The following is a 27,876-nucleotide window of genomic DNA, read 5'->3' as shown; positions in this document are numbered from 1 at the left end:
GTGTTCTTTCTCCTGGAGATGAACGTACTTTGTTACGAAAAGTGAAAATCATTCCCAGAACAACAGCAAAGGACCTTGTGAAGATGCTGGAGGAAACAGGTACAAAAGTATCTATATCCACAGTTAAACGAGTCCTATATCGACATAACCTGAAAATCCGCTCAGCAAGGAAGAAGCCACTGCTCCAAAACCGCCATAAAAAAGCCAGACTACGGTTTGCAACTGCACATGGGGACAAAGATTGTACTTTTTGGAGAAATTTCCTCTGGTCTGATGAAACAGAAAAAGAACTGTTTGGCCATAATGACCATCGTAGTGTTTGTAGGGAAAAGGGGGATGCTTGCAAGCCGAAGAACACCATCCCAAACGTGAAGCACAGTGGTGGCAGCATCATGCTGTGGGGGTGCTTTGCTGCAAGAGGGACTGGTGCAATTGACAAAATAGATGGCATCATGAGGAGGGAAAGTGTGGATATATTGAAGCAACATCTCAAGACATCAGTCAGGAAGTTAAAGCTTGGTCACAAATGGGTCTTCTTAATGGACAATGACCCCAAGCATACTTCCAAAGTTGTGGCAAAATGGCTTAAGGACAACAAAGTCAAGGTATTGAAATGGCCATCACAAAGTCCTGACCTCAATCCTATAGACAATTTGTGGGTTACACCAGCTCCGTCAGGAGGAATGGCCCAAATTCATCCAACTTATTGTGGGAAACTTTTGGAAGGCTATTTAACTTGTTTGACCCAAGTTAAATAATTTAAAGGCAATGCTACCAAATACTAATTGAGTGTATGTAAACTTCTGACCCACTGGGAATGTGATGAAAGAAATGAAAGCTGAAATAAATAATTCTCTCTACTATTATTCTGACATTTTACATTCTTAAAATAAAGTGGTGATCCTAACTGACATAAGACGGGATTTTTACTAGGATTAAACGTCAGGAATTGTAAAACTGAGTTTAAATGTATTTGGCTAAGGTGTATGTAAACTTCCGACTTCAACTGTATGTATCTCACCATATTGTATGTGTGTGTCAGATGGTGATGTAGATGTGTTGCTGGGGAGTGTTGCTAGGGAGAGCAGGAGCCATCCGCCCCCCCTGTCCAGCAGTCAGGAGTCCACAGGAGACAGCAGCCCTAGAGTTAGACAGACGGACAGAGCTACATGCAGCCCCAAAGAGCCAGCCACAGACAGACACACAGGCAGCCCCAAAGACAGAGCTGAGAGCCACAAGGACTCCTGCTCAGGTGAGAAATGCAATCTGTGTGGAGAGAACATCATGAAATGTGTGTAGTTTGACCAAGCTACATGCTGTAGAGTTTCATGTGAAGTGGCAAGATGTGTTTGTAATACGTTTTGTGTGTATGTGTATTGAGTTTATGACTTTGTCCATGATATGTGTAGTCTGTCCAAAATCTGTGCGTGTGTGTGTGTGTGTGTACATTGTGTTTATAAATTTGTGTGGTGTCTAAAATGTGTGTTTCCATGTGTGTGTGTGTGTGTGTGTGTGTGTACTTTTGCATCTAACGTGTATGTGTTTCCATGTGTGTGTAGAGTACTGTGTGGAGTGGCGGGAGGTGCGGCCCATCCAGTTGGCGGTAGCCAGGAAGCTGCTGTCCCATGTGTGTGCCATCGCTGACTCCAGCACTCAGAACCTGGACCTGGGCTCCTTCGACAGGGTCCACTTCCTCATCTGTGTCCCTCCATCTGAGGTCACCTTCCAACAGACTGTACTGCATCTCTGGAACTCAGGTAAGATCCCTCCTCTCTTCCTCCTATTCTTCCTCCTCTTCTTCCTCCTCCTCTTCTTCCTTCTCCCGCTCCTCTTTCTCTGCGTCTTTCTCCTCCACTTTCATCTCACAGTTCAACAGACTCTCCTCTTCATCTTCCCCTTCTCTGCCCCTCCCCTTTCTCCTCCTTCCCTCCTTCACCTCAATCCCTCTGAGGTGTCTTCCAGGAAGTTGTCTTCAGGTCTCGTCCTCCTCTAGCCGATGTCTGTGTTGTATAGAGCCCCGTGCTGGTGTTTTGTAGAATTCTTGAGAAACGTGTTCACTTGCTTTACTCAAACCTTCAACTGAAACAAATCGGTGTTGTGTGTGTGTGTGTGTGTGTGTGTGTGTGTGTGTGTGTGTGTGTGTGTGTGTGTGTGTGTGTGTGTGTGTGTGTGTGTGTGTGTGTGTGTGTGTGTGTGTGTGTGTGTGTGTGTATGTGCACGTGTGTATGTGCACGTGTGCGTCCGAGCTTTTGTGTGTGCTTAATCCCTGTCTGTGCGTGTAGGTGTCCTCCAGCAGCTGGGGTTGGAGCAGGAGTGTCTGTCTCAGAGAGAAGCTGAGCACTACGTGGTCAAGATGGACCAGGAGGCGAGGGCGCGCATTGATGACCTCATACAGGAAGCACACAGGAACTCTAACACACTCTACATCCTGGTCCACGACCACGCACACTGGGACATCAGCAGGTGTGTGTGCGTTTGTGTGCTTTTTTTGCTTGCGTGTGTCTGCGTGTTTATAACGTGACCATACCGTACAGTATATATATACTCCCTGTCTCCCAGTGGGCCGTACGGTGCCAGCGGTGGTGACTCCGGCGGTGGGTTGGTGGACAGCCTGCTCAACTCCCTTCAGATCAGAGATGCCACCAACATCCTGACTCTCCACGTCACCTCGTTCCCCTTTGCCCTGCAGACACAACACACACGTATCAGCCCTTACAACGAGATACACTGGCCCTCTGCTTTCAATAATGTAAGATATTCACACACACACACACACACACACACCCACACTGACACAGACACACACACACACAGTCACAAAAAGACACACACTGTTGTCTCAAGCTGTGTGTGTGTGTGTGTGTGTGTGTGTGTGTGTGTGTGTGTGTGTGTGTGTGTGTGTGTGTGTGTGTGTGTGTGTGTGTGTGTGTGTGTGTGTGTGTGTGTGTGTGTGTGTGTCAGGACATGGATCTGTACCATGAGAAGACGCGGTACTTTGGTGTGTCTGAGCTGCTGGACTCGACTCGTTCAGGCAGCGGTCTGCCTCTCCTTCGCTACGACAGCTCCTTCGAAAGCATGGCCTCTGTCCTGGAGGAGAGGTAACACACACACTCATCATACATACTGTACACACACACACTCATCATGCATACTGTACACACACACACTCATCATGCATACTGTACACACACACACTCATCATGCATACTGTACAAACACACACTCATCACACACACACACAGACTCATCATACATACTGTACACACACACACAGACTCATCATGCATACTGTACACACACACACTCATCATGCATACTGTACACACACACACACAGACTCATCATACATACTGTACACACACACACAGACTCATCATGCATACTGTACACACACACACTCATCATGCATACTGTACACACACACACACAGACTCATCGTGCATACTGTACGCACACACACACAGACTCATCATACATACTGTACACACACAGACTCATCATGCATACTGTACACACACACACAGACTCATCATGAATACTGTACAGACACACACACACTCATCATACATACTGTACACACACACATACTCACACAAACACACATGCATGCTCACACACAATCACACAGGTACAGAAAATACACACAATTAACTGTATATGCAAATATACAGTAAATGGAGACGCCAGTGTTGTAGTACTCGAGTCCAGGATTTTCCTGATTGTGACTCCGACCTGGCCTCGCCTTCTCGTGACTTGTATTTGCACTTGGACTGGATAGGCTATGATAAGCAGAATATTAGCAGCACTAGATGCGCAGCGCAGCGAGGGTCTTGTCCTGTTCCGCAGTGGGAGGGACAAGCCACATCCGGCCGGCACACAGCCTACATCAGCTGGTGAGCTGCGGGGGAGCAAGCGATGAGTAAGGGCAGTAAGGGCAGGCAGGCTCCGCTCCGGCTCCGCCTCCGACCATTGCACATTGCTCAGGTGACTCTCTTGCTTCCCTGTAGCTAACCAGTCACCAGCCTTCTAGTTAGCTACCCTGCAGCCAATGACCAAAAGCGTCCTCTTTGGCCTCATGGGTGGAATGTTATTAATAATTGTTTTTAATTGACGAAGATGTTGTGTTTCTATGTCAAACAGTTTTGTTATATTTCAGTCTTTTGTGATGTATATAAAGTGTAGTATTGGGATGCAAACTCAACATTGTACACATTAAGTCTATGTCTGACATGCTGTCTCCTTTTCTAAGCCCATAAACGTGTGTGTGAGGTCTATACGTTTGTTTCGACGTAGATTTGTTTAAGACTACCAAGAAACACTCTGTGTGACCCTGTTTTAGCCCACTGCAGTAAACCGTTCAGAAACACAGGACACGAGTCCATGAGTAAAACAACCGTCTGGCTTTGTTTTGTCCATCTCCCCTTTGAGTATAGAAAGTAGGCTGTATTTGAATTTGTCTTCTCGCTCCCTTCCACTTTCCCCACTGCGTCCCATAGCCAGGTTCTGACAAGTCTCCCTCTTTTCTACAGACAGTACGGCTTGTTTCTCACCATTCAAAAAGTTAGGACCCATATGACCGATGCTACATTTTTTTCCCTTCTCGCATACATTGGCGGGCCACATTTTACATGCATAAACCATATCGCAGGCCCTTCTAAAAGTAGGTGACTTGCGGACTGTACCGCTAACCATTTGTTTAGGCTAAAATTTGTTCAGCCAATTTACCTAATTAGCTAGCTAGCTAGCTAACAACCTGGTAACTTTACCAGTAGCCTATACCCGAATGCAAACATTTGGTGGCTCAGAAAAAAAAGAAAGGGGATAGCAAACAATTTATTGACTAAATAAATCCTCTTGCCACTATGCTATATCTAACTGGGTAAATAACTTTATTTTGAGTTAATGTGAACCTGTGAATCCAACACGACCAGGACTCAAGCACTGGGACTCGACCACTTATTTAACTAGGCAAGTCAGTTAAGAACAAATTCGTATTTACAATGACAGCCTACTGGGGAACAGTGGGTTAACTGCCTTGTTAGGGGCCGAACGACAGATTTTTACCTTGTCAGCTTGGGATTCGATCCAGCAACCTTTCAGTTACTGGCCCAATGCTCTAACCACTAGGCTACCTGCCACCCCATTGGTGACACAGACTTGGTCTCGAGCACAGGGTACTTGGGACTCAACTCGGATTTAAGGTTTAGTGACTCGACTACATCACTGAGAGAATCACATTTGATTTATCGAAATGACACAAGAATGTAGCAAATAACAAAATGTATCAATCCCCTGTCCCAGGTTCCCCAAGCTACACAGTGCAGTGATCCGGACTCAGGTTCTGGTCCAGCACTACTGTGTGGCTCTGATGGCCGTGTCAGGTCGGCCTGGCTCAGGGGGGCGGAGCATACATAAACACACCTCCGTCGAGACGCTGGAGATTGTCCAGAGTCTGCTCAGCTCTGCCCAGCGATGCCCCACCCACCACGGTCACATGGTGCTGCTACGGATCCCCTCATTGGCTCTGGCAGGTTGGGCTCACCAGCGACTGGCGTGGGTCAGACAGAGACTGGGGCTGGGGGAGCGCTTTGAGATCATCCTGGGAAACCCCAGCCAAGCCCTCAGCATAGGACAGAGCTTCACTGAGCGCATCAAGGTAGGGGATAAACCACTGGACAACTGGATGAAGAGTTCTGATTTAAGATCAGTGTGCCGTTGGCTTTTAGATCACAATGAATAAGATTACATGGACAGGGACCTGATCCTGGATCAGGTCTCTAATCTGAGACACTTGATACATACAGATCCTGGTTAGCAACATGACAGATAAACAATCTCAATTTGGGGAAGGTTACATATATTATAACATTATTTATAAAAACTGGTAGGATGAAAAGACTATATTAGGTTGGATTGCTGGTGTTGGTATGGGCTACCATGGTGGTGTGCTGTTATTAAGAACACAGGGGCAGGAGTACAGATTAAAAGGGCTAACCCGGTGAAATGGTTAAGGGAATATACAGTACCAGTCAAATGTTTGGACACACCTACTCATTCCAGGGTTTTTCTTTATTTCTGGTTGAGAGAATGCCAAGAGTGTGCAAAGCTGTCATCAAGGCAAAGGTTGGCTTCTTTAAAGAATCTCAAATATAACATATATTTTGATTTGTTTAACACTTTTTTTGGTTACTACATGATTCCATATGTGTTATTTCATACTTTTGATGTCTTCACTATTATTCTACAATGTAGAAAATAGTAAAAATAAAGAAAAACCCTTGAATGAAAGTTTGACTGGTACTGTAGGTGGGATGGTAACAGATGTTTTTTCTGTTCAATAAAACATCCAGGTAAACGCCAACATATCTAACATTCGACTAACTCTACACATTTCCCTAGTCATTCTTCCAGTCCATTAGGTAGCCACTGATTGCCTTCAGGTGAGTCCATTTTAAAGGGATCGTCACTAGTTACCACAGCCACAAAGTCATAATTATGTCTAAACCCCACCTATTTCGAATATTTGATCTTCTTGAAATCTGATTTGAACCCTAATCTTAAAAGGGAAACTTCACAATCGTTCAACTTCATATTCATCATCTCCAGCACCACCCCAACATCAACATATGTGATAATGGCATGTTTATGTTTTGTAGTAAAAAATATAGGAAAATAAGTGTTTCCAATGACATCATCGGTGCGCGTCGTGTGATTTCGACCAATTGTGAGTTGGCATTGCCTACTAATTGTCTACTAATTGGTTGATGTCGTCATTGGAAACACTACACTATCTTTTTTTCTACATAACATAGAAATGTGCCATTGTCACAGTAAGTATTCAGACCACATCACTTTTTCCACATTTTGTTAAGTTACAGCCTTATTCTAAATTGGATGAAATAGTTTTTTCCCCTCATCAATCTACACACAATACCTCACAATGCCAAAGCAAAAACTGTTTTTTTTTTTTTGCAAATGTATACAATATAAATACATTTAATATCACATTTACATAAGTATTAAGACCCTTTACTCAGTACTTTGTTGAAGCAACTGGCAGCGATTACAGTATCAAATGTATATATATATAAATGTAAAGGCTTTCGTTGGTGGAAGGAGTGGAGGACCAAAATGCAGCGTGGTATGTATCCATAATACCGTTTAATCGAGAATGAATACAAAATACAAAAACAGAACAAGAGAATAAATGAAAACCGAAACAGTCCCGTATGGCGCAAACACTGAAACGGAAAATAAACACCCACAACCAAAATGGGGAAAACAGGCTACCTAAGTATGATTCTCAATCAGAGAATGATCGACAGCTGCCTCTGATTGAGAACCATATCAGGCCAAACACAGAAATACAATAACATTGAAAAAAGAACATGGACTTCCCTCCCCAACTCACGCCCTGACCAAACTAACACAAAGACATAAAAAAAGGAACTAAGGTCAGAACGTGACAATAAATACATTTAATATCACATTTACATAAGTATTAAGACCCTTTACTAAGGACTTTGTTGAAGCAACTTTGGCAGCGATTACAGTATCGAGTCTTTTTGGGTATAAGCTTGGCACACCTGTATTTGAGGAGTTTCTCCCATTCTTCTCTGCAGATCCTCTCAAGCGCTGTCAGGTTGAATAGGGAGTAATACTGCACGGCTATGATGTTGGGTTGGTGCTTGAGATGATGAATATGAAGTAGAATTTCTTTGAAATTTCCATCTGACCACACTGTTAACCATATGCCTAACCCTAACCTGAATTAAAACCAAAAATCAAACGTTTGTTTTCATGGATTTTTACAGTGTATATAGCCAATTCTAACTTTGTGGCTGTGATAACTAGTGACAAACATTTAAAGGTTGAGTGGGTGTGGCAGAAGATCTGCCTCTGGGACAGGAAGTGGATGGGATTGGTTGGTGGGAAAGTCAGTCAATATGAGTGGGCTGAACCACCTTAAATATGCTACATATTTTAATTACAGGAACATATGTCCATTAAATGTGCTACTGTAAGTGGTTGGGGGGCTGTAGGGGTAGGAAGATGGTCTCGGAGCTACCCATCAGCAGGTGGTGGAATAGCTTGGGTAACGCCCATGGAATACCACAGGAAGTTGCTCTGGAGGGGGGCGGAGCAGAACACTGATGCTGTTGAATGGCCACTGGAATGGACTCGTGGGCACAATGGAAGCCAGGGTGTTCTTGGGGACCAGGCTGGTCGCTTGGACTCGGACTGGTGCAGACCTGACAACATGGGAATGACTTAGGATCTGGGATTGCAGAAGGTACAATACCGGATCCTGGGAGAGAGAGAGAGAATATGGGACTGGGAACTTTTTGATAAGGGACTTCGAGAGGGACTGACATAAGTGGGGACTGGGTAGAGGCAGGTTATACGGTTGTTGGTAGGCTGGACATCTCTTGTTGTCCATACACTCGATTTTCCCCTTTATTGCCCTAATTTTCTCCCGGAAGGTGAACGCTCTGTCGGCTGGTGATCTGTTCTCCATTTCCACCGCGATAGCCTGATCCGGCTTGAAGGACCATGTAAAAACTGGTAGGCTGAAAAGACTATATTCGGTTGGATTGCTGGTGTTGGTATGGGCTACCATGAATATAGGTGGGATGGTAACACATATATATTTTTTTAAACAAAACTTCCAGGTAAACACCAAGGTTGAAGAGCTATACATTACGAATCAAACATTCTAACGCTACACATTCCCTGGTCATGTTCCAGTCCATTAGGTAGCCACTGATTGCCTTCAGGTGAGTCAATTTAAAGAGTCAGTGGGTGTGACAGAAGTCCTGCCTCTGCAACAGGAAGCGGATGGGACTGGTTGGTGGGAATGTCAGTCAATGTGAATGGGCGGAATTTCCTATATTATTTGATCTGTTATTGTTCTAGCACCTGGTTAAAGTGTGTGTGTGTGTGTGTGTGTGTGTGTGTGTGTGTGTGTGTGTGTGTGTGTGTGTGTGTGTGTGTGTGTGTGTGTCCAGACATGGCTGAAGATCCAGGAGACAGACTGGGTTCCCCGTACCTACCTGGAGCTAGAGGCCCTGCCCTGCATCCTCATCCTCTCTGGGGCAGACCCCCTGGGAGAGTCCCTACCCAGGTACACACACATAGTACCTGTATATTTATCCTGATTGGTTGACTGGTTGATTGATGTATTTTCTCTCTCCTCCAACCAGATCACTGAAGTACTGTGACCTGCGTGTGATAAGCTCCTCCTACCTGCAGCGCACGTCATTGGAGGAGGAGCTGGGATTGGCTGCCTACCTGATGAGGGTGGAGTCCCAGGGGTCACAACCCCTCAGACACGTCCCCGGCCCCGGTAGCGACCTATCAGAGAGCGACCGGGACAAACACAGCAGTACCGACAACGAGGAGGAGGGGAGAGAGAACGGTGAGTGATGGAGCGCCATCCACTGGCCAAATTCAATTCAATGAAATACAACACAATTCTAGCTATTCAATAAGACACTATACTTTCAATATGGGTGTTTATAACCTTAAACAACACATTTGACGGTTTATAACAGTAAACTCATCTCTGTATACATCCCTTACTCTATTCTTCCTCTCCTGTCTTCCCTCTAGCTCTGAAGTCGGAGCTCCCAGGTTTGGGTCATTTCCCTCCCCCCCACCCTCACTCAGCCCCCCAAACCCTCCGACCCTTCTCCGACAGCAGTGCTGCAGCCAATCTCCATCTCCACACCACCCCCCCTGACCCCCTGCACTCCTCCCAAAGTCCAAACCCTAACCCCTCCGACACCCAGCGCTGGCCCTCCAAGTCAACCTCCTCTGACTCCTCCTCCACCCTTCCCCCCTCCTCCCTTCAGAGCTGCTCCTGGGCGCGAGGGGTGAGTCGCCCCCCCTCCGTGCTGCTGCCCCGGGCACTCTATGACATTATCACGCCGTTCGACGAGAGCGGACTGCCTCGCTGCACCTCCTTCCTGCCGCACCTGTCTGTAGCCTGGGCCAGCTCCTTCAGGTAGGGACACACACACCTCACCTGTCTGTAGCCTGGGCCAGCTCCTTCAGGGAGGGACACACACACCTCACCTGCCTGTAGTCTGGGCCAGCTCCTTCAGGTAGGGACACACACATCTCACCTGTCTGTAGTCTGGGCCAGCTCCTTCAGGTAGGGACACACACACCTCACCTGTCTGTAGTCTGGGCCAGCTCCTTCAGGTAGGGACACACACACCTCACCTGTCTATAGTCTGGGCCAGCTCCTTCAGGTAGGGACACACACATCTCACCTGTCTGTAGTCTGGGCCAGCTCCTTCAGGTAGGGACACACACACCTCACCTGTCTGTAGTCTGGGCCAGCTCCTTCAGGTAGGGACACACACACCTCACCTGTCTGTAGCCTGGGCCAGCTCCTTCAGGTAGGGACAAACACACACACCTCACCTGTCTGTAGTCTGGGCCAGCTCCTTCAGGTAGGGACACACACACCTCACCTGTCTGTAGTCTGGGCCAGCTCCTTCAGGTAGGGACACACACATCTCACCTGTCTGTAGCCTGGGCCAGCTCCTTCAGGTAGGGACACACACACACCTCATCTGTCTGTAGCCTGGGCCAGCTCCATCAGGTAGGGACAAACACACACCTCACCTGTCTGTAGTCTGGGCCGGCTCCTTCAGGTAGGGACAAACACACACACCTCACCTGTCTGTAGTCTGGGCCGGCTCCTTCAAGTAGGGACAAACACACACACCTCACCTGTCTGTAGTCTGGGCCGGCTCCTTCAGGTAGGGACAAACACACACACCTCACCTGTCTGTAGTCTGGGCCGGCTCCTTCAGGTAGGGACAAACACACACACCTCACCTGTCTGTAGCCTGGGCCAGCTCCTTCAAGTAGGGACAAACACACACACCTCACCTGTCTGTAGCCTGGGCCAGCTCCTTCAGGTAGGGACAAACACACACACCTCACCTGTCTGTAGCCTGGGCCAGCTCCTTCAGGTAGGGACAAACACACACACCTCACCTGTCTGTAGTCTGGGCCGGCTCCTTCAGGTAGGGACAAACACACACACCTCACCTGTCTGTAGCCTGGGCCAGCTCCTTCAGGTAGGGACAAACACACACACCTCACCTGTCTGTAGCCTGGGCCAGCTCCTTCAGGTAGGGACAAACACACACACCTCACCTGTCTGTAGTCTGGGCCAGCTCCTTCAGGTAGGGACAAACACACACACCTCACCTGTCTGTAGCCTGGGCCAGCTCCTTCAGGTAGGGACACACACACCTCACCTGTCTGTAGTCTGGGCCGGCTCCTTCAGGTAGGGACACACACACCTCACCTGTCTGTAGCCTGGGCCAGCTCCTTCAGGTAGGGACAAACACACACACCTCACCTGTCTGTAGCCTGGGCCAGCTCCTTCAGGTAGGGACACACACACACACCTCACCTGTCTGTAGCCTGGGCCAGCTCCTTCAGGTAGGGACAAACACACACACCTCACCTGTCTGTAGCCTGGGCCAGCTCCTTCAGGTAGGGACAAACACACACACCTCACCTGTCTGTAGCCTGGGCCAGCTCCTTCAGGTAGGGACAAACACACACACCTCACCTGTCTGTAGTCTGGGCCAGCTCCTTCAGGTAGGGACAAACACACACACCTCACCTGTCTGTAGCCTGGGCCAGCTCCTTCAGGTAGGGACACACACACCTCACCTGTCTGTAGTCTGGGCCGGCTCCTTCAGGTAGGGACACACACACCTCACCTGTCTGTAGTCTGGGCCGGCTCCTTCAGGTAGGGACAAACACACACACCTCACCTGTCTGTAGCCTGGGCCAGCTCCTTCAGGTAGGGACAAACACACACACCTCACCTGTCTGTAGCCTGGGCCGGCTCCTTCAAGTAGGGACAAACACACACACCTCACCTGTCTGTAGCCTGGGCCAGCTCCTTCAGGTAGGGACAAACACACACACCTCACCTGTCTGTAGTCTGGGCCGGCTCCTTCAGGTAGGGACAAACACACACACCTCACCTGTCTGTAGCCTGGGCCGGCTCCACACACACTGGTGAGTAAGATGATGCTCTATATTAATGTTTCCTTTGCGTTCCTTTCCACTGTGTCAGACCTCTGCTGAGTAAGATGATGACGTGTACAGAACAGTCTCTGTATTACCGCCAGTGGACCATCCCAAGGCCTTGCCACATGGACAGCAGCAACCGCCCCGCAGAGGGACGCACGGACAACTTCCATCCCCGCAGACTGCTGCTCAGCGGGCCCCCACAGGTACACACACACACACACACACACACTGGTGACAGACTCACACACACACACTATTCTAACTACTGGAACCTGTTCAGGTGGGGAAGACAGGGGCGTACCTCCAGTTTCTGGGCATCCTGTCTCGTATGCTGATCAGGCTGATGGAGGTGGACATCTATGATGAGGAAGAGATTAACACCAGTGAGTTACCATGACAATACACCCTGGCCTCGGCTCCATAACTACCACCACCCTCCACTCTGCACTAGTCTTAATAATATGCATCACGTGTGTGTAATACACTTTGAATGAATTACAGTACAGTATATAGCTTCCACGAAGAGGTTATTTTAAGTAGCTACTTGCTGGTAGAGATGTCTGTGTGTTGTATGTGTACATGTGTAATGCATTATGAATGAATCCTATAGGTTTCCATGCATGTATAGATGTTTATTAAGGACCCATGAGCTGTTGTGAATGTATTATGAATGTAAACACGCGTGTGTGTGTGTGTGTGATAGGTGACCAGCTGGAGTGTGTCCAGTACCACCCAGCCTGTGCCCCCTGGCCGATAATAGACACACTGAGGGGCATGCCCTTCGACTACACCATCCACAACCCCAAATATGAAGACATCAGCACTGTCTATTGCCCTGACTACTACCCCAACACTGACGGTAGGATAGGGGAGTGGGGCATCTCTCTCGGTTATCATTATGATTGTGAGATTTACTAGATGATGTCATGGACATCCGGATCTCTTTTTCTACTGTTTCTAGCTTGGCTGATCTCTGTACACTCTTAGAAGGGAAAAAAAGGCTTATTCTACTGTCCCCATAGGAGAACCCTTTTATGTTCCAGGTAGAACCATTTTGGGTTCTAGATAAGCACATTTTATTCCAAGAGTGTAGCTATATGTACGTGACTGTGGTTATCAGAGATGTTCCATGGTTCTAGACTGGCGTTTGCCAGGTTAACTAACCCCCAGCCCCTGCTCTGTCCCCCAGGGAACCCCAGACGTAAGGAGGACGTGTATCTGCGGAGGCGTACGACCAGGACCAAACTGTCCAAATACGCAGCCTACAACACCTACCACCACTGTGAACAGTGTCACCAGTACACAGGCTTCAACCCCGGATACCAGGTGAGCAGAGAACACACACACGGTTTATTCTTACTTTTACCAATCATTGCTCAGTTGGTCTACTGTATGTGTAATAATGTATTCTAGACCTGCAGATAGATAATGTGTTCCACCATGTAGATGTATGAATCGCTGCTGCATGGCTTCACCTTCTCCCACCTGCTGCTGGGTGAGGAGATCCAGCTCTACTTCATCATCCCCAAGTCTAAGCAACACCACTTCAGCTTCAGCCAACCAGGAGGCCAGCTGGAGAGCATGAGACTGCCCCTCACCTCCGATTGGGTACGCTAACTAAGCCCCTTACCCCTACTACTAACCGTAATACCCATTCTCTACCCTTCTTCCTCGAGGGTGCACTCGTTCACTCCTATTTATGGATGTAAGAAATGTGGTACAAACTTCCTTACAGCAATCCGGTGCCTTTCAATCTGCTACGGGGGATGAGCAAGTGCACAAGTCAAGGAGAAGAGTAGAGAGTCAGAGCACAGCCATACTCTAAACATTTACATTAACCCCTGCAGAATGCACTGCCTAATTTCCCCACCCAACTTCCCGTTTTCCTCATCTGCCAGCCTTTCTTTGTTTCTCTCTTTCTCGCTTGCTTTCTTTCTTTCTTTTCTGTATGCCTTCCCTATCTGAAACCTCCTCTATATACAGACCCACAAAGTGTAGACGCCCTAAGATCATCAAATCTTTGCAGAACCCACTCAGACTTTTATATACCGCTGCATGTTTCTCCTTTCCCCCCCATCAGAACCCAGACTGCATCAAGAGCCCCATCTTCACCCCGACAACGGGTCGTCATGAGCACGGCCTGTTTAACCTGTACCATGCCATGGACGGGGCGGCCCACCTCCACATCCTGGTCATCAAGGAGTACGAGATGGCTGTCTATAAGAAGTACTGGCCCAACCACATCATGCTGGTGCTGCCCACTGTCTTCAATGGAGCCGGCATCGGTACGCTAACTACCTCCACTCTCTTTCCCATACCTCTCACTCTCTCTCCCTCTCTTTGTCTATTTCTCACCCTCTCCCCCGTTGTGGAGTGAGTGAGTGAGTGAGTGAGTGAGTGAGTGAGTGAGTGAGTGAGTGAGTGAGTGAGTGAGTGAGTGAGTGGAGGAGAGAATACACACACCAGACAGACTATCTAACAACATGAGACGCACTAACACAGAAATATAACAACAGTGTTTCCCGATGTCTCCCTCTCTGACCTCTGGCCCCTCCCCCAAGGTGCTGCCCACTTCCTGATCAAGGAGCTGTCCTATCACAACCTGGGGCTGGAGCGCAGGCACAGGCTGGAAGGAGGGGGGCCGCCGGCCGACGTCTGGCCCTTCATCATAGTCTCTGATGACTCCTGCGTCATGTGGAACGCCGTGGACCTGGACTCACACAGGCATACACACACACACACACACATACAAGGAACAAGTCTCAGCTACACACACATAATTTTTTTCATATTGATGTTTTGAAAGTATTGTCCTCGCGGAGCTCTGTAATCATGACTCTGTCTTTTTCTCTCTCTCCCCTCCAGTGCCACAGGGCCTGTAGAGAGGAACGTGTCTCTGAAGCAGGTGCTGCAGCACATGGAGGCGTGTCCCGACCTCACCCAGTACGGCCTCTGTGGGATCAGGAAGTGGGGCAGTTGCTCCCCGGGTCAGGGGAAGGGGGGAGGAGCCCGTCACAAGGAACCGTTCTCCAGAGGACACCTCCACGACTTCCTGCTTCTCAATGTGGACCTGACCCAGGACGTCCAATACAACGAGAACAGGTGAGACAGTAGAATAGAGTAAAATATTATCACATTATAGTAGACGCTCTTATTCAGATTAACTAAGGTACAGTGCCATGCTAAAGGGTACAACAACAGATTTTTCACCTAGTCAGCTCAGGGATTTGAACCAGAAACCTTTTAGTTACTGGCCCAACGCTCTTGAACGCTAGGCTACATGCTACCGAATATGAAAGAATGGAATACAATACAACCAGAATGGATGAGAGAGGACAGCCACTTTACACAAGTCATTGTTATGGTAAGAGTGTGGCTGCTAGGTTGAAGTGTTTTCTATGTGAAACACATCACATCTCTGGTGAAAAAAACTTCACTGAACCATCACTCTCTTCCTCTCTTCCTCTGGTCCCCCTCTCCTCTTCTTCCCCCTCAGGTTCATGTGTGATGATGTGGACTTCAACCTGCGAGCCCACAGTGCTGGTCTGCTCATCTGTCGTTTCAACAACTTCAGTGTGATGAAGAAACAGATCGCTATCGGAGGATACCGTACCTTCATCATCAAGACCAAGGTACAGGCTTACACACACTCACATACACAAAACCACACGCAAACATACAATCAAATACGCAGACATACACAACACCACACATCACCACCTTCCTCATCGTGTCACTCGACTTAAGATCAAATGTAGTGTTCCGATGGGATCGATTCATATCCCTCTCTAATGTAATACCTCAGTCCTGGGACTCGAGTCAATCCGTATTGCTGAAGTTCCGCGTTATAGCGGGATTGACATTTTTAGGTCATTTCTGATTGAGCCAGTGGCGTGTACCGTGAATCCAGTAATCAACATTACCTTGAAATGTATATCGCGCTGTAAGGCGGAACTTCAGCGATATGTATTGAATCCAGTCGCTAATTTGGTCTGTTGTTCATGCTTTGACCATTGTAATGTTGATGTAATGTGTGGTTTCAGATAACTGACGTCCCCACCTCCATCCAGCCGTCACAGTACATCTGTGCCCCGGACAGCAAGCATCCATTCCTGGCCACGCCTGCACAGCTACTGCTGGAGAGATACCTGCAACACACCAGCCAACGCCTGTTCCCCCTCAGCGCACGCAACTACACACACCCCATTCTGTCTGTAGACTGCTACCTCAACCTGGGGCCTGAGGTACACACACACCCCATTCTGTCTGTAGACTGCTACCTCAACCTGGGGCCTGAGGTACACACACACCCCATTCTGTCTGTAGACTGCTACCTCAACCTGGGGCCTGAGGTACACACACACCCCATTCTGTCTGTAGACTGCTACCTCAACCTGGGGCCTGAGGTACACACACACACCATTCTGTCTGTAGACTGCTACCTCAACCTGGGGCCTGAGGTACACACACACCCCATTCTGTCTGTAGACTGCTACCTCAACCTGGGGCCTGAGGTACACACACATCCCATTCTGTCTGTAGACTGCTACCTCAACCTGGGGCCTGAGGTACACACACACCCCATTCTGTCTGTAGACTGCTACCTCAACCTGGGGACTGAGGTACACACACACCCCATTCTGTCTGTAGACTGCTACCTCAACCTGGGGCCTGAGGTACACACACATCCCATTCTGTCTGTAGACTGCTACCTCAACCTGGGGCCTGAGGTACACACACACCCCATTCTGTCTGTAGACTGCTACCTCAACCTGGGGCCTGAGGTACACACACACCCCATTCTGTCTGTAGACTGCTACCTCAACCTGGGGCCTGAGGTACACACACACCCCATTCTGTCTGTAGACTGCTACCTCAACCTGGGGCCTGAGGTACACACACACCCCATTCTGTCTGTAGACTGCTACCTCAACCTAGGGCCTGAGGTACACACACACCCCATTCTGTCTGTAGACTGCTACCTCAACCTGGGGCCTGAGGTACACACACATCCCATTCTGTCTGTAGACTGCTACCTCAACCTGGGGCCTGAGGTACACACACAAACCCCATTCTGTCTGTAGACTGCCACCTCAACCTGGGGCCTGAGGTACACACACAAACCCCATTCTGTCTGTAGACTGCTACCTCAACCTGGGGCCTGAGGTACACACACACCCCATTCTGTCTGTAGACTGCTACCTCAACCTGGGGCCTGAGGTACACACACACCCCATTCTGTCTGTAGACTGCTACCTCAACCTGGGGCCTGAGGTACACACACACCCCATTCTGTCTGTAGACTGCTACCTCAACCTGGGGCCTGAGGTACACACACACCCCATTCTGTCTGTAGACTGCTACCTCAACCTGGGGCCTGAGGTACACACACACCCCATTCTGTCTGTAGACTGCTACCTCAACCTGGGGCCTGAGGTACACACACACCCCATTCTGTCTGTAGACTGCTACCTCAACCTGGGGCCTGAGGTACACACACACCCCATTCTGTCTGTAGACTGCTACCTCAACCTGGGGCCTGAGGTACACACACACCCCATTCTGTCTGTAGACTGCTACCTCAACCTGGGGCCTGAGGTACACACACACCCCATTCTGTCTGTAGACTGCTACCTCAACCTGGGGCCTGAGGTACACACACACCCCATTCTGTCTGTAGACTGCTACCTCAACCTGGGGCCTGAGGTACACACACACCCCATTCTGTCTGTAGACTGCTACCTCAACCTGGGGCCTGAGGTACACACACATCCCATTCTGTCTGTAGACTGCTACCTCAACCTGGGGCCTGAGGTACACACACACCCCATTCTGTCTGTAGACTGCTACCTCAACCTGGGGCCTGAGGTACACACACATCCCATTCTGTCTGTAGACTGCTACCTCAACCTGGGGCCTGAGGTACACACACCCCCCATTCTGTCTGTAGACTGCTACCTCAACCTGGCGCCTGAGGTACACACACCCCCCATTCTGTCTGTAGACTGCTACCTCAACCTGGAGCCTGAGGTACACACACACCCCATTCTGTCTGTAGACTGCTACCTCAACCTGGGGCCTGAGGTACACACACATCCCATTCTGTCTGTAGACTGCTACCTCAACCTGGGGCCTGAGGTACACACACACCCCATTCTGTCTGTAGACTGCTACCTCAACCTGGGGCCTGAGGTACACACACACCCCATTCTGTCTGTAGACTGCTACCTCAACCTGGGGCCTGAGGTACACACACATCCCATTCTGTCTGTAGACTGCTACCTCAACCTGGGGCCTGAGGTACACACACACCCCATTCTGTCTGTAGACTGCTACCTCAACCTGGGGCCTGAGGTACACACACATCCCATTCTGTCTGTAGACTGCTACCTCAACCTGGGGCCTGAGGTACACACACCCCCCATTCTGTCTGTAGACTGCTACCTCAACCTGGCGCCTGAGGTACACACACCCCCCATTCTGTCTGTAGACTGCTACCTCAACCTGGAGCCTGAGGTACACACACACCCCATTCTGTCTGTAGACTGCTACCTCAACCTGGGGCCTGAGGTACACACACATCCCATTCTGTCTGTAGACTGCTACCTCAACCTGGGGCCTGAGGTACACACACACCCCATTCTGTCTGTAGACTGCTACCTCAACCTGGGGCCTGAGGTACACACACATCCCATTCTGTCTGTAGACTGCTACCTCAACCTGGGGCCTGAGGTACACACACACCCCATTCTGTCTGTAGACTGCTACCTCAACCTGGGGCCTGAGGTACACACACACCCCATTCTGTCTGTAGACTGCTACCTCAACCTGGGGCCTGAGGTACACACACACCCCATTCTGTCTGTAGACTGCTACCTCAACCTGGGGCCTGAGGTACACACACACCCCATTCTGTCTGTAGACTGCTACCTCAACCTGGGGCCTGAGGTACACACACACCCCATTCTGTCTGTAGACTGCTACCTCAACCTGGGGCCTGAGGTACACACACACCCCATTCTGTCTGTAGACTGCTACCTCAACCTGGTGCCTGAGGTACACACACACCCCATTCTGTCTGTAGACTGCTACCTCAACCTGGGGCCTGAGGCACGCACACACACACACAAATACATATGTGATTGTTTCGATGTCAGATCACTCAACGGTGCGTCTCCCTCTAGGTGACGGTGTGTTTTGTGAGTTCCAGACCTCACTCCATCAACATCAGTACTGCAGAGCTGCTGTTCAGCGGCCTGCTGCTCTGCTTCTGCGATTCCTTCGTCACACCAGGCTTTCTTAAGAAGTTTCACTTCCTCAAAGGTACACGCACAAAGACCAATGCAGGCACACCACATATTATCACGTTTTTGGGAAGGCCCAGATGCAGACGGTGTCGAAGTAACAAAAGTGTATTACTAGAACAGGGGGCAGGCAAAATGACAGGTCAAGGGCAGGCAGAGGTCAGTAATCCAGATCAGAGTCCAAAAGGAATGGCAGGCAGTCTCGGGGTCAGGGCATGCAGAGTCAATAATCCAGTGTGGTGGAAACAGGAGACAAAGGGCTGTGAGACATGGGTTTGATTTTAGACACATGAAAAGTGGTGTATATATATGGAGGGTACGGGGCAACAGAAGACGAACAGCAAAACAGTTGGGGAAAGTTTGTGGGACTCCACCTGGAGGGGCAGATACCGGGTGGACAGCCATACCTTCTGTCCGAGACGATACTCGGAGGATGTAGCCACGGGGCTATAGCGGCGTGACAGCACATCCGGCTTGATGTTCTTGGATCCTGGTCGGTAAGAGAGGGAGAAGTTGAACCGGGGTAAGAGCAAGGCCCACCTAGCTTGCCTGGACTTGAGACTCTTGGCGGTGTAGAGATATTCCAGGTTCTTGTGGTCAGCCCACACAATGAACGGATGTTCCGCCCCCTCCAGCCAGTGCCTCCACTCCTCCAACGCCATCTTCAACGCGAGAAGCTCACGATTCACCACATCGTAGTTCCTCTCCGTGGCGATGGGAGAAGAAGGAGCAGGGATGTAACTTTAGGTCCAGGGCAGAACGCTGGGACAGGACAGCCCCCACTCCGACATCCAAAGCATCGGCCTCCACCACAAACTGGCGAGACGGGTCGGAATGAACCAAAATGGGAGCTGTGGTGAAATGGTGTTTGAGATCCCGGACCACCCGGTCAGCATTTGGGGACCACGTGAATGGAACCTTGGGAAAGGTGAGTGCAGACAGGGGGGAAGCCAGGGTGTTGTAACGCCTGATATAGCGGCGATAAAAGTTGCAGAATCCCAGGAAACATTGTAGCTGTACCCTGGACGTAGGCTGGGGCCAATCCACCACTGCTCTCACCTTCCTGGGATCCATCTGTACACTCCCTGCAGCGATGATGTAACCCAGGAAGGGGATGGTGGAGTGATGGAATTCACACATCTCCGCTTTCACAAAAAGCTGAAGAACCTGTCGGACGTGGAGCGCGTGTTCTTGGGCGGAGCGGGAGAAGATGAGGACGTCGTTGAGGTAGACGAAGACTAACCGGTTCAACATGTTGCGGAGAACATCATTAACCAGAGCCTGGAATACAGCTGGGGCGTTGGTAAGGCCAAATGGCATGACCAGATACTCGTAGTGACCGCCGGCCGTGTTGAAGGCGGTCTTCCACTTGTCCCCTTCCCGTATCCGTACCAGATTGTAGGCATTCCGTAGGTCCAGATTGGAGAACACGGTGGCCCCCTGGAGCGGCTGGAAGGCAGAGGAGATGAGTGGTAGCGGGTAGTGGTTCTTCACCATGATGTCGTTGAGGCCCCGGTAGTTGATGCACGGGCGCAGGGTTTTGCCGGCGGAGGAGGCAGAAGGACGGGTGAACCCTGCCTTTAGGGAGTTCTCAATGTAGGTCTCCATGGCCTTGGTCTCCGGACCCGACAGAGAGTACAGTTGTCCCTGGGGTGGAGTGGTGCCTGGGAGAAGGTCAATCCTGCAGTCATAGGGTCGGTGCGGCAGAAGCGAAGTGGCCCGGGCCTTACTGAACACCTCCCGGAGGTCCTGGTACTCCGTGGGAATGGTGGAACGGTCCGGGGCAACTTCTGAGCTCATAGGAAGACGTCCTGGGGCATGTTGCGCTGACTTCAGACAATGTGTGTGGCAGAACTGGCTCCAGCCCATAATGGCACCAGGAGTCAAGTCTATGATTGGATTGTGTCGCTGGAGCCAAGAGAATCCCAATACCACGGGAACCTGAGGAGACTTAATCAGCATAAATTGGATTGCCTCGCTGTAGCAACTCTCACAATACCATGGGAGTGGTATTGTAAGTGACCCGGCCTATAGAGCGCCCGTCCAGCACTCTAACATCCATGGGAATGGAGAGGGGCTGAGTGGGGATGCCCAGCTCGGACACCAGGGTAGCGTCCAAAAAAACTCTCATTGGCCCCAGAGTCGATGAGTACCCAGAGAGATTTATACTGGTTCCCCCACAGCAGGATGGCATGAAAAGGAGTGCGAGTAAGGGGAGAGGAAAAGTTCTCCAAAAGGCCCACCAGAGTACTCCCCCCTTGAGGAGCGTGTTTTTTTTTTTAATGGGCAGGTAGCTACGAAATGTCCCGTAGTTCCACAATATAGACAGCTCTGTGTGTGGAGTCGACGTAAGTGTTAATCTAGCCCTGCCCAGGTGCCTGGATTCCAAAGGAGGTGAGTCAGCAGCCCTCTGTGATTCCCGACAGAACTCGTGTGACGTCGGGTTCACTCGGACATGTAGACTTCGGGGGTCTCCGGGATTCTTTGGAGGCGAGGTGGGAATCGAGGGCGACAGGGCACAGATTCCCTCTCTCTCCTACATTCTCGAAGCCACCCATCGATCCAGATGGTCAATACTTCCGGGTTCCAGGCACTCTCAGCCGCCAACGTGCGAAAAGCCATTGCGTAAGTCTGCCACACTACTGGAGTCTTGATGTAGCTGGAGCAGCTTACTAGCAGCCTCTCTCCCGGACAACGAAGAATCAAACACCTTCCGAACTTCCGCCACAAAATCCTCTACACTGAGGCAGACGGTGGACTGTTGCTCCCACACCGCCGTAGCCCAGGCGGGTTGCCCTCCCAGACATCAGCGTTATGATGTAGCCCTATCCTCGAGCGGTCCGAGGGGAACGAAGAAGGCTGCAGCTCGAAAATGAGGGAGCACTGGGGGAGAAAAGCCCGGCAGGTTCCGGAATCTCCAGCATAAGGCTCCGGAGGAGGTAAGCAGGGTTCTCGGGACACTGGGGTAGGCTGGGAGATTACGGGTGTGACCTGCTGCCCAGTGGGCAATCCGCGGAATTGCTCCAGCAAAGTCTCGAACGTCTGGTCATGGCGTTCTGCCAGGGTATGGAGTCCCTCCATAAGACATTACAGTAACTCCTTGTGTCGTCCAATGGTGGCTCCTTGCAAGGATACAGCATTGTGCAGCTGGTCTGAGTCTGCTAGATCTGCCAGGGCCAGTTCGTACTATCACATTTTAGGAAAGACCCAGATGCAGACAATGTCGAAGTAACAAAAGTGTATTACTAGAACAGGGGGCAGGCAAAATGACAGGTCAAGGGCAGGCAGAGGTCAGTAATCCAGATCAGAGTCCAAAAGCTACAGAACGGCAGGCAGTCAGAGTCAGGGCAGGCAGAGGTCAATAATCCAGTGTGGTGGGACAAGGTACAGGACGGCAGGCAGGCTCAGGGTCAGGGCAGGCAGAATGGTCAAAACCGGGAAAACTAGAAAACAGGTACTTTAGAAAAGGCAGGAGCAAGTGGAAAAACGCTGGTAGGCTTGACGAACAAAACGAAATGTCAATAGACAAACAAAGAACACAGGTATAAATACACAGGGGATAATGAGGGGAGATGGGAGACACCTAGTGGGGGGTGGAGACTAGCACAAAGACAAGTGAAACTGACCAGGGTGTGACACATATACACACACGCAAACAAAAGCCATCACATCCTCATAAGTATTCTCTCTTCCATCGTCCAGGTGCGATTCTGTGTGTGATATGTGCTGACCGCAGCTCTCTGAGACAGACGGTGGTGAGGCTGGAGCTCGAGGACGAGTGGAGGTTCCGGCTGAGTGACGAGTTCCAGACAGCCAACGCTAAAGAGGACCGTCCCCTCTTCTTCCTCACAGGGAAACATATATGAACTGCCGTACCCCTCACCGTGAGCCCTGCAGTGGGGTCAAAACAGAAAGCCAAAAACTGCCAGTATTCTTCTGGTGGATCAAGCCAATAACCCATAGACAGTAGTTGGTAGTGAATATAGCTACAGTTGAAGTCAGAAGTTTACATAGACTTAGGTTGGAGTCATTAAACCTTGTTTTTCAACCACTCCACAAATGTCTTGTTAACAAACTATAGTTTTGGCAAGTCAGTTAGGACACCTACTTTGTGCATGACGCAAGTAATTTTTCCAACAATTGTTTACAGACAGATTATTTCACTTATAATTAACTGTATCACAATTCCAATGGGTCAGAAATTTACATACACTAAGTTGACTGTGCCTTTAAACAGCTTGGAAAATTCCAGGAAATTATGTCATGGCTTTAGAAGCTTCTGATAGGCTAATTGACATCATTTGAGGCAATTGGTGGTGTAGCTGTGGATGTATTTCAAGGCCTACCTTCAAACTCAGTGCCTCTTTGCTTGACATCATGGGAAAATCAAAAGAAATCAGCCAAGACCTCAGAAAAAAATTGTAGACCTCCAAGTCTGGTTCATCCTTGGGAGGAATTTCCAAATGCCTGAAGGTACCACGTTCATCTGTACAAACAATAGTACGCAAGTATAAACACCATGGGACCACGCATCCGTCATACCGCTCAGGAAGGAGAAGTGTTCTGTCTCCTAGAGATGTACGTACTTTAGTGCAAAAAGTGCAAATCAATCCCAGAACAACAGCAAAGGACCTTGTGAAGATGCTGGAGGAAACCGGTACAAAAGTGTCTATATCCACAGTAAAACGAGTCCTATAGCAACATAACCTGAAAGGCCGCTCAGCAAGGAAGAAGCCACTGCTCCAAAGCCGCCATAAAAAAAGCCAGCCTATGGTTTGCAACTGCACATGGGGACAAAGATCATACTTTTTTGAGAAATGTCCTCTGGTCTGATGAAACAGAAATAGAACTGCTTGGCCATAATGACCATCGTTATGTTTGGAGAAAAAAGGGGGATGCTTGCAAGCCGAAGATCACCATCCCAACCGTGAAGCACGGGGATGGCAGCATCATGTTGTGGGGGTGCTTTGCTGCAGGAGGGACTGGTGCACTTCACAGAATACATGGCATCATGAGGCAGTAAAATTATGTGGATATATTGAAGCAACATCTCAAGACAACAGTCAGGAAATTAATGCTTGGTCGCAAATGGGTCTTCCAAATGGACAATGACCCCAAGCATACTTCCAAAGTTGTGGCAAAATGGCTTAAGGACAACAAAGTCAAGGTATTGGAGTGTCCATCACAAAGCCCTGACCTCAATCCTGTAGACAATTTGTGGGCAGAACTGAAAAAGCGTGGGGGAGCAAGGAGGCCTACAAACCTGACTCAGTTATACCAGCTCTGTCAGAAGGAATGGGCCAAAATTCACCCAAGCTTGTGGAAGGCTACCAGAAACGTTTGACTCAAGTTAAACAATTTAAAGGCAATGCTACCAAATACTAATTGAGTGTATGTAAACTTCTGACCCACTGGGAATGTGATGAAAGAAATGAAAGCTGAAATAAATAATTCTCTCTACTATAATTCTGACATTTCACATTCTTAAAATAAAGTGGTGATCCTACCTGACCTAAGTCAGGGAATTTTTACTAGGATTAAATGTCAGTAATTGTGAAAAACTGAGTTTAAATGTATTTGGCTAAGGTGTATGTAAACTTCCCACTTCAACTGTATGAGTCTGGGGATGGTATGGCTCTGTTCACCATAGTATTAATTTAGTATCAACTACAATTTACTACGATACTCCTATTAACCCTCCACCTCTCTGTTGTGATGTGTTAAAAAGCAATCATTCCACAGTGTCTGCCGCCGTTCATATTGTAGTGTATGATATTTATGACTAGTGTATTTTGTACAAATAGTATTTTTGTAGACCTTTGTTTTTGCCTGGGCTTTTGTGATGAAATATTTTGCATATATTTGGACAGCTTTGTGTCATGTAAAAAGTGCCTATCTATGTCATGTTTTCTTTAGTGTCTTCGTAACAATGTTCATTACGAAAGCGTTACGTGTATGTGTATGTGGTTGTCACTTCTGCCGCTCGGTGTTTGTAGCCTTCTGATGATCACTATGTTGAGAAACTTGAATCCATATTTTATGTACTGAATGTGTAAATGTACGTATTTTGAAAACGACCTCAATCTCTGCTGCCTTCTATTGGTTATACACCAGTCCAGGTTTGTGTACATTCTGAATGATGTATCTGTTTTTCTGTGATCTACTTCTTGGGGGGAGTTACACAGTTGAACGGGGCTGTAAACAAGGCCTCTCCACCTCATGCCCTGGGGAGCCAGCCCAGCACCAAAACCCCTGTTTCTAATAATCAACTAATCACAGGCTTCAGTCTGGACCTGGATTAGTTAGTGCTGGGGGGTGTTGAGGTGACTGGTGCCTCCCTGATGGCCCTACTAGCTTCACTTACACCTGTGGATCTTCTCTTGGCCTCACAGGTTGGGTCAACTCCCACCGTGTGTTGTTATGAGCCTCTTTCGAGGTGATGGGGGACTTCCTGTCCTCCTACCCTGAGCTGAGTTAGCAGTGGAGCCCTGAGTTTCACTTGATCAACCCGGGTCACCCCTCTTGGTCTAGCCCTGCTTGCCACAGAGGTTAGCTCACTCCTTCCTACTGATTACACTTCACGGGTAGTTTGTGACTCGGTATACTACGCGTCAGCGGGGCTATTTTTGTGTTCAACACCAACGACTGATCCAATAATTATTTATAGTCCACTCTGTACTACTTGATTACGTGGTGCGGCTCTTACTGCATGGATATGTTCCGCCACGGGGTTAAACTATTAGAATTCCGGAATAATGTCAGACACTCCTGCTAGCGGCTGGTCCTCCCTATCTAATTGACTGGACAGCACCCACATGGGTGAGTCACACCAGCTAAGTCCCGGGTATAGGGTTTAAGCTAAAACTAGCTGCACTTCGTTTGGGTAGAGGACAAACTAAAGACACCCAGTGCTCCTTTAGTGTGCTTTTTACACAGTTACCTTCAAGCCTCCCCCTTTGGTTTCCTGCTCAAGCCCACAATATGGTCTGGCCGCAGGCTACCTAAGGTGAACCCCTAAACTTAGTTGTTATGTTACTCTAATTCCTGACTATTTATTCAACCAATAAATTAACTAGTTAATGAAAACCAGTAACACTTATATTTTGGTTCCACAGCTTCACACCTGATTTTATAATTTTTTTATTTAGCTATTTTAATGCAGTAGCTTCTAACAATATAAATTAAATTCAGTTCTTACCTTGCACCAAAGTGTTCTATACATCAATCAGCTCCTGTCTTCCCCAGAATCTCACCTTTCCCCATCTTTTACATTGGTTTTTATACACTTTTTGCCCAAGCTCATGCCTCCTTTGACTACAGCCACACAACACGTCATCCCCCTTACACGTGACATCTAAGCAAAGTTACATAACAAATTGTCTCGTTCACCCGGGATATCTACATAGAAGATCTGTGGTGTCATCTGCTTCACGACCCATGTGCCATCAGGCAACTCCACCAGCTCCATCCCAGGGCTCGAGTTCGATGGGTATGTCAACATATTAGATTAACCTCTGCCCCCCAGCAGAGGAACATCTGCATACAGTCTACCTTCACCTGTCACTTCCTCCCTGCACTTGACTGGGTGTTGATGCTCTCTAGCTGCTTGTGATTGAGGCCTCTTCCTGTTCTTCTTCAGCTTCTTCTTCATCTTTCTTGTTTCACTGTTACATGGAGTTCTGTCTGGGGACTGGAGTAGTCCTCGGGTCATATTGACTAGGCTCATTCACGACAACTGGGAGCAAAAGCCTACACAACCCTACTCTAAACGTTGATTCACTTCACAAATCTCTCACAGCAACTCTAGTTTCTCACCTCTAGGGGGCGGTGTCTCCCTCTTTATTCCCTTTCTTCACATTCTGTTTGCTGCACACAAGAGACTGAACCCTATCTATGGCCAGCAGAGGGCCGCACACACTATAAGTTTACATGACTGACAGTCAGCGGAAGCTATTGCCACTAGGCTCAAGAGATTTGGCGGGTGGGTGCTCAATATTTTAAGCAGCCAGGTTAACTATAGTGCATAGCCAAGATTTGAGGAGAAATCCTTTAAAAGGTCATGTAAATATCTATACAATTCCCGTTGACAAAATTAATAGAAATCCTATAGGAGAAAAAATCTATGAAATCCTTGGATCCAGTGCGAATCCAATAGAAAAATCCTATCAGATTTTGGAAGCAGCCTTGTATAATTTCTATACGGATATCTTAAAGAAACCCTTTATCAGTGTGCTGATGTCTGGTGTCGTGGTCTAAGCTCCTGACTCTAGACCGCATATGCATCCTTGGCCAGCTGTCTCTTTCCTCACCCTCTGTATTAACATCTGTCCTGGAATCAAAAACTCACATCTCCTTAAATAATACACTGCTCAAAAAAATAAAGGGAACACTTAAACAACACAATGTAACTCCAAGTCAATCACACTTCTGTGAAATCAAACTGTCCACTTAGGAAGCAACACTGATTGACAATACATTTCACATGCTGCTGTGCAACTGG

At 48.7% G+C, this 27,876-nt stretch overlaps 1 protein-coding gene across 2 annotated transcripts in view; it reads left to right on the top strand.

The window, feature by feature from the left end:
* greb1 (growth regulating estrogen receptor binding 1) overlaps positions 1-25,453 on the top strand; it is a 58,230-nt gene extending 32,777 nt beyond the window's left edge. For both annotated transcript variants that reach the window (XM_055864405.1, XM_055864404.1), the window contains exons 13-33: positions 1,043-1,252; positions 1,560-1,757; positions 2,283-2,463; positions 2,560-2,749; positions 2,962-3,098; positions 5,302-5,656; positions 9,009-9,124; positions 9,204-9,418; positions 9,613-10,006; positions 12,116-12,275; positions 12,353-12,455; positions 12,776-12,931; positions 13,262-13,398; positions 13,519-13,680; positions 14,153-14,357; positions 14,634-14,796; positions 14,938-15,174; positions 15,569-15,704; positions 16,116-16,316; positions 19,257-19,395; positions 23,079-25,453. In XM_055864405.1, coding sequence (XP_055720380.1) covers positions 1,043-1,252; positions 1,560-1,757; positions 2,283-2,463; positions 2,560-2,749; positions 2,962-3,098; positions 5,302-5,656; positions 9,009-9,124; positions 9,204-9,418; positions 9,613-10,006; positions 12,116-12,275; positions 12,353-12,455; positions 12,776-12,931; positions 13,262-13,398; positions 13,519-13,680; positions 14,153-14,357; positions 14,634-14,796; positions 14,938-15,174; positions 15,569-15,704; positions 16,116-16,316; positions 19,257-19,395; positions 23,079-23,242 — 3,959 coding nt within the window. In that variant the 3' untranslated portion in view covers positions 23,243-25,453. The remainder of the gene's footprint in view (positions 1-1,042; positions 1,253-1,559; positions 1,758-2,282; positions 2,464-2,559; positions 2,750-2,961; positions 3,099-5,301; positions 5,657-9,008; positions 9,125-9,203; positions 9,419-9,612; positions 10,007-12,115; positions 12,276-12,352; positions 12,456-12,775; positions 12,932-13,261; positions 13,399-13,518; positions 13,681-14,152; positions 14,358-14,633; positions 14,797-14,937; positions 15,175-15,568; positions 15,705-16,115; positions 16,317-19,256; positions 19,396-23,078) is intronic.
* The last annotated feature ends 2,423 nt before the right edge of the window (positions 25,454-27,876 follow it).

This window comes from Salvelinus fontinalis, chromosome 16 (genome assembly GCF_029448725.1).
Source record: "Salvelinus fontinalis isolate EN_2023a chromosome 16, ASM2944872v1, whole genome shotgun sequence".
Lineage (NCBI taxonomy): Eukaryota > Metazoa > Chordata > Actinopteri > Salmoniformes > Salmonidae > Salvelinus > Salvelinus fontinalis.
Note: the sequence above shows the minus strand (reverse complement) of the source record. Positions and strands in the feature narration are given on the sequence as shown.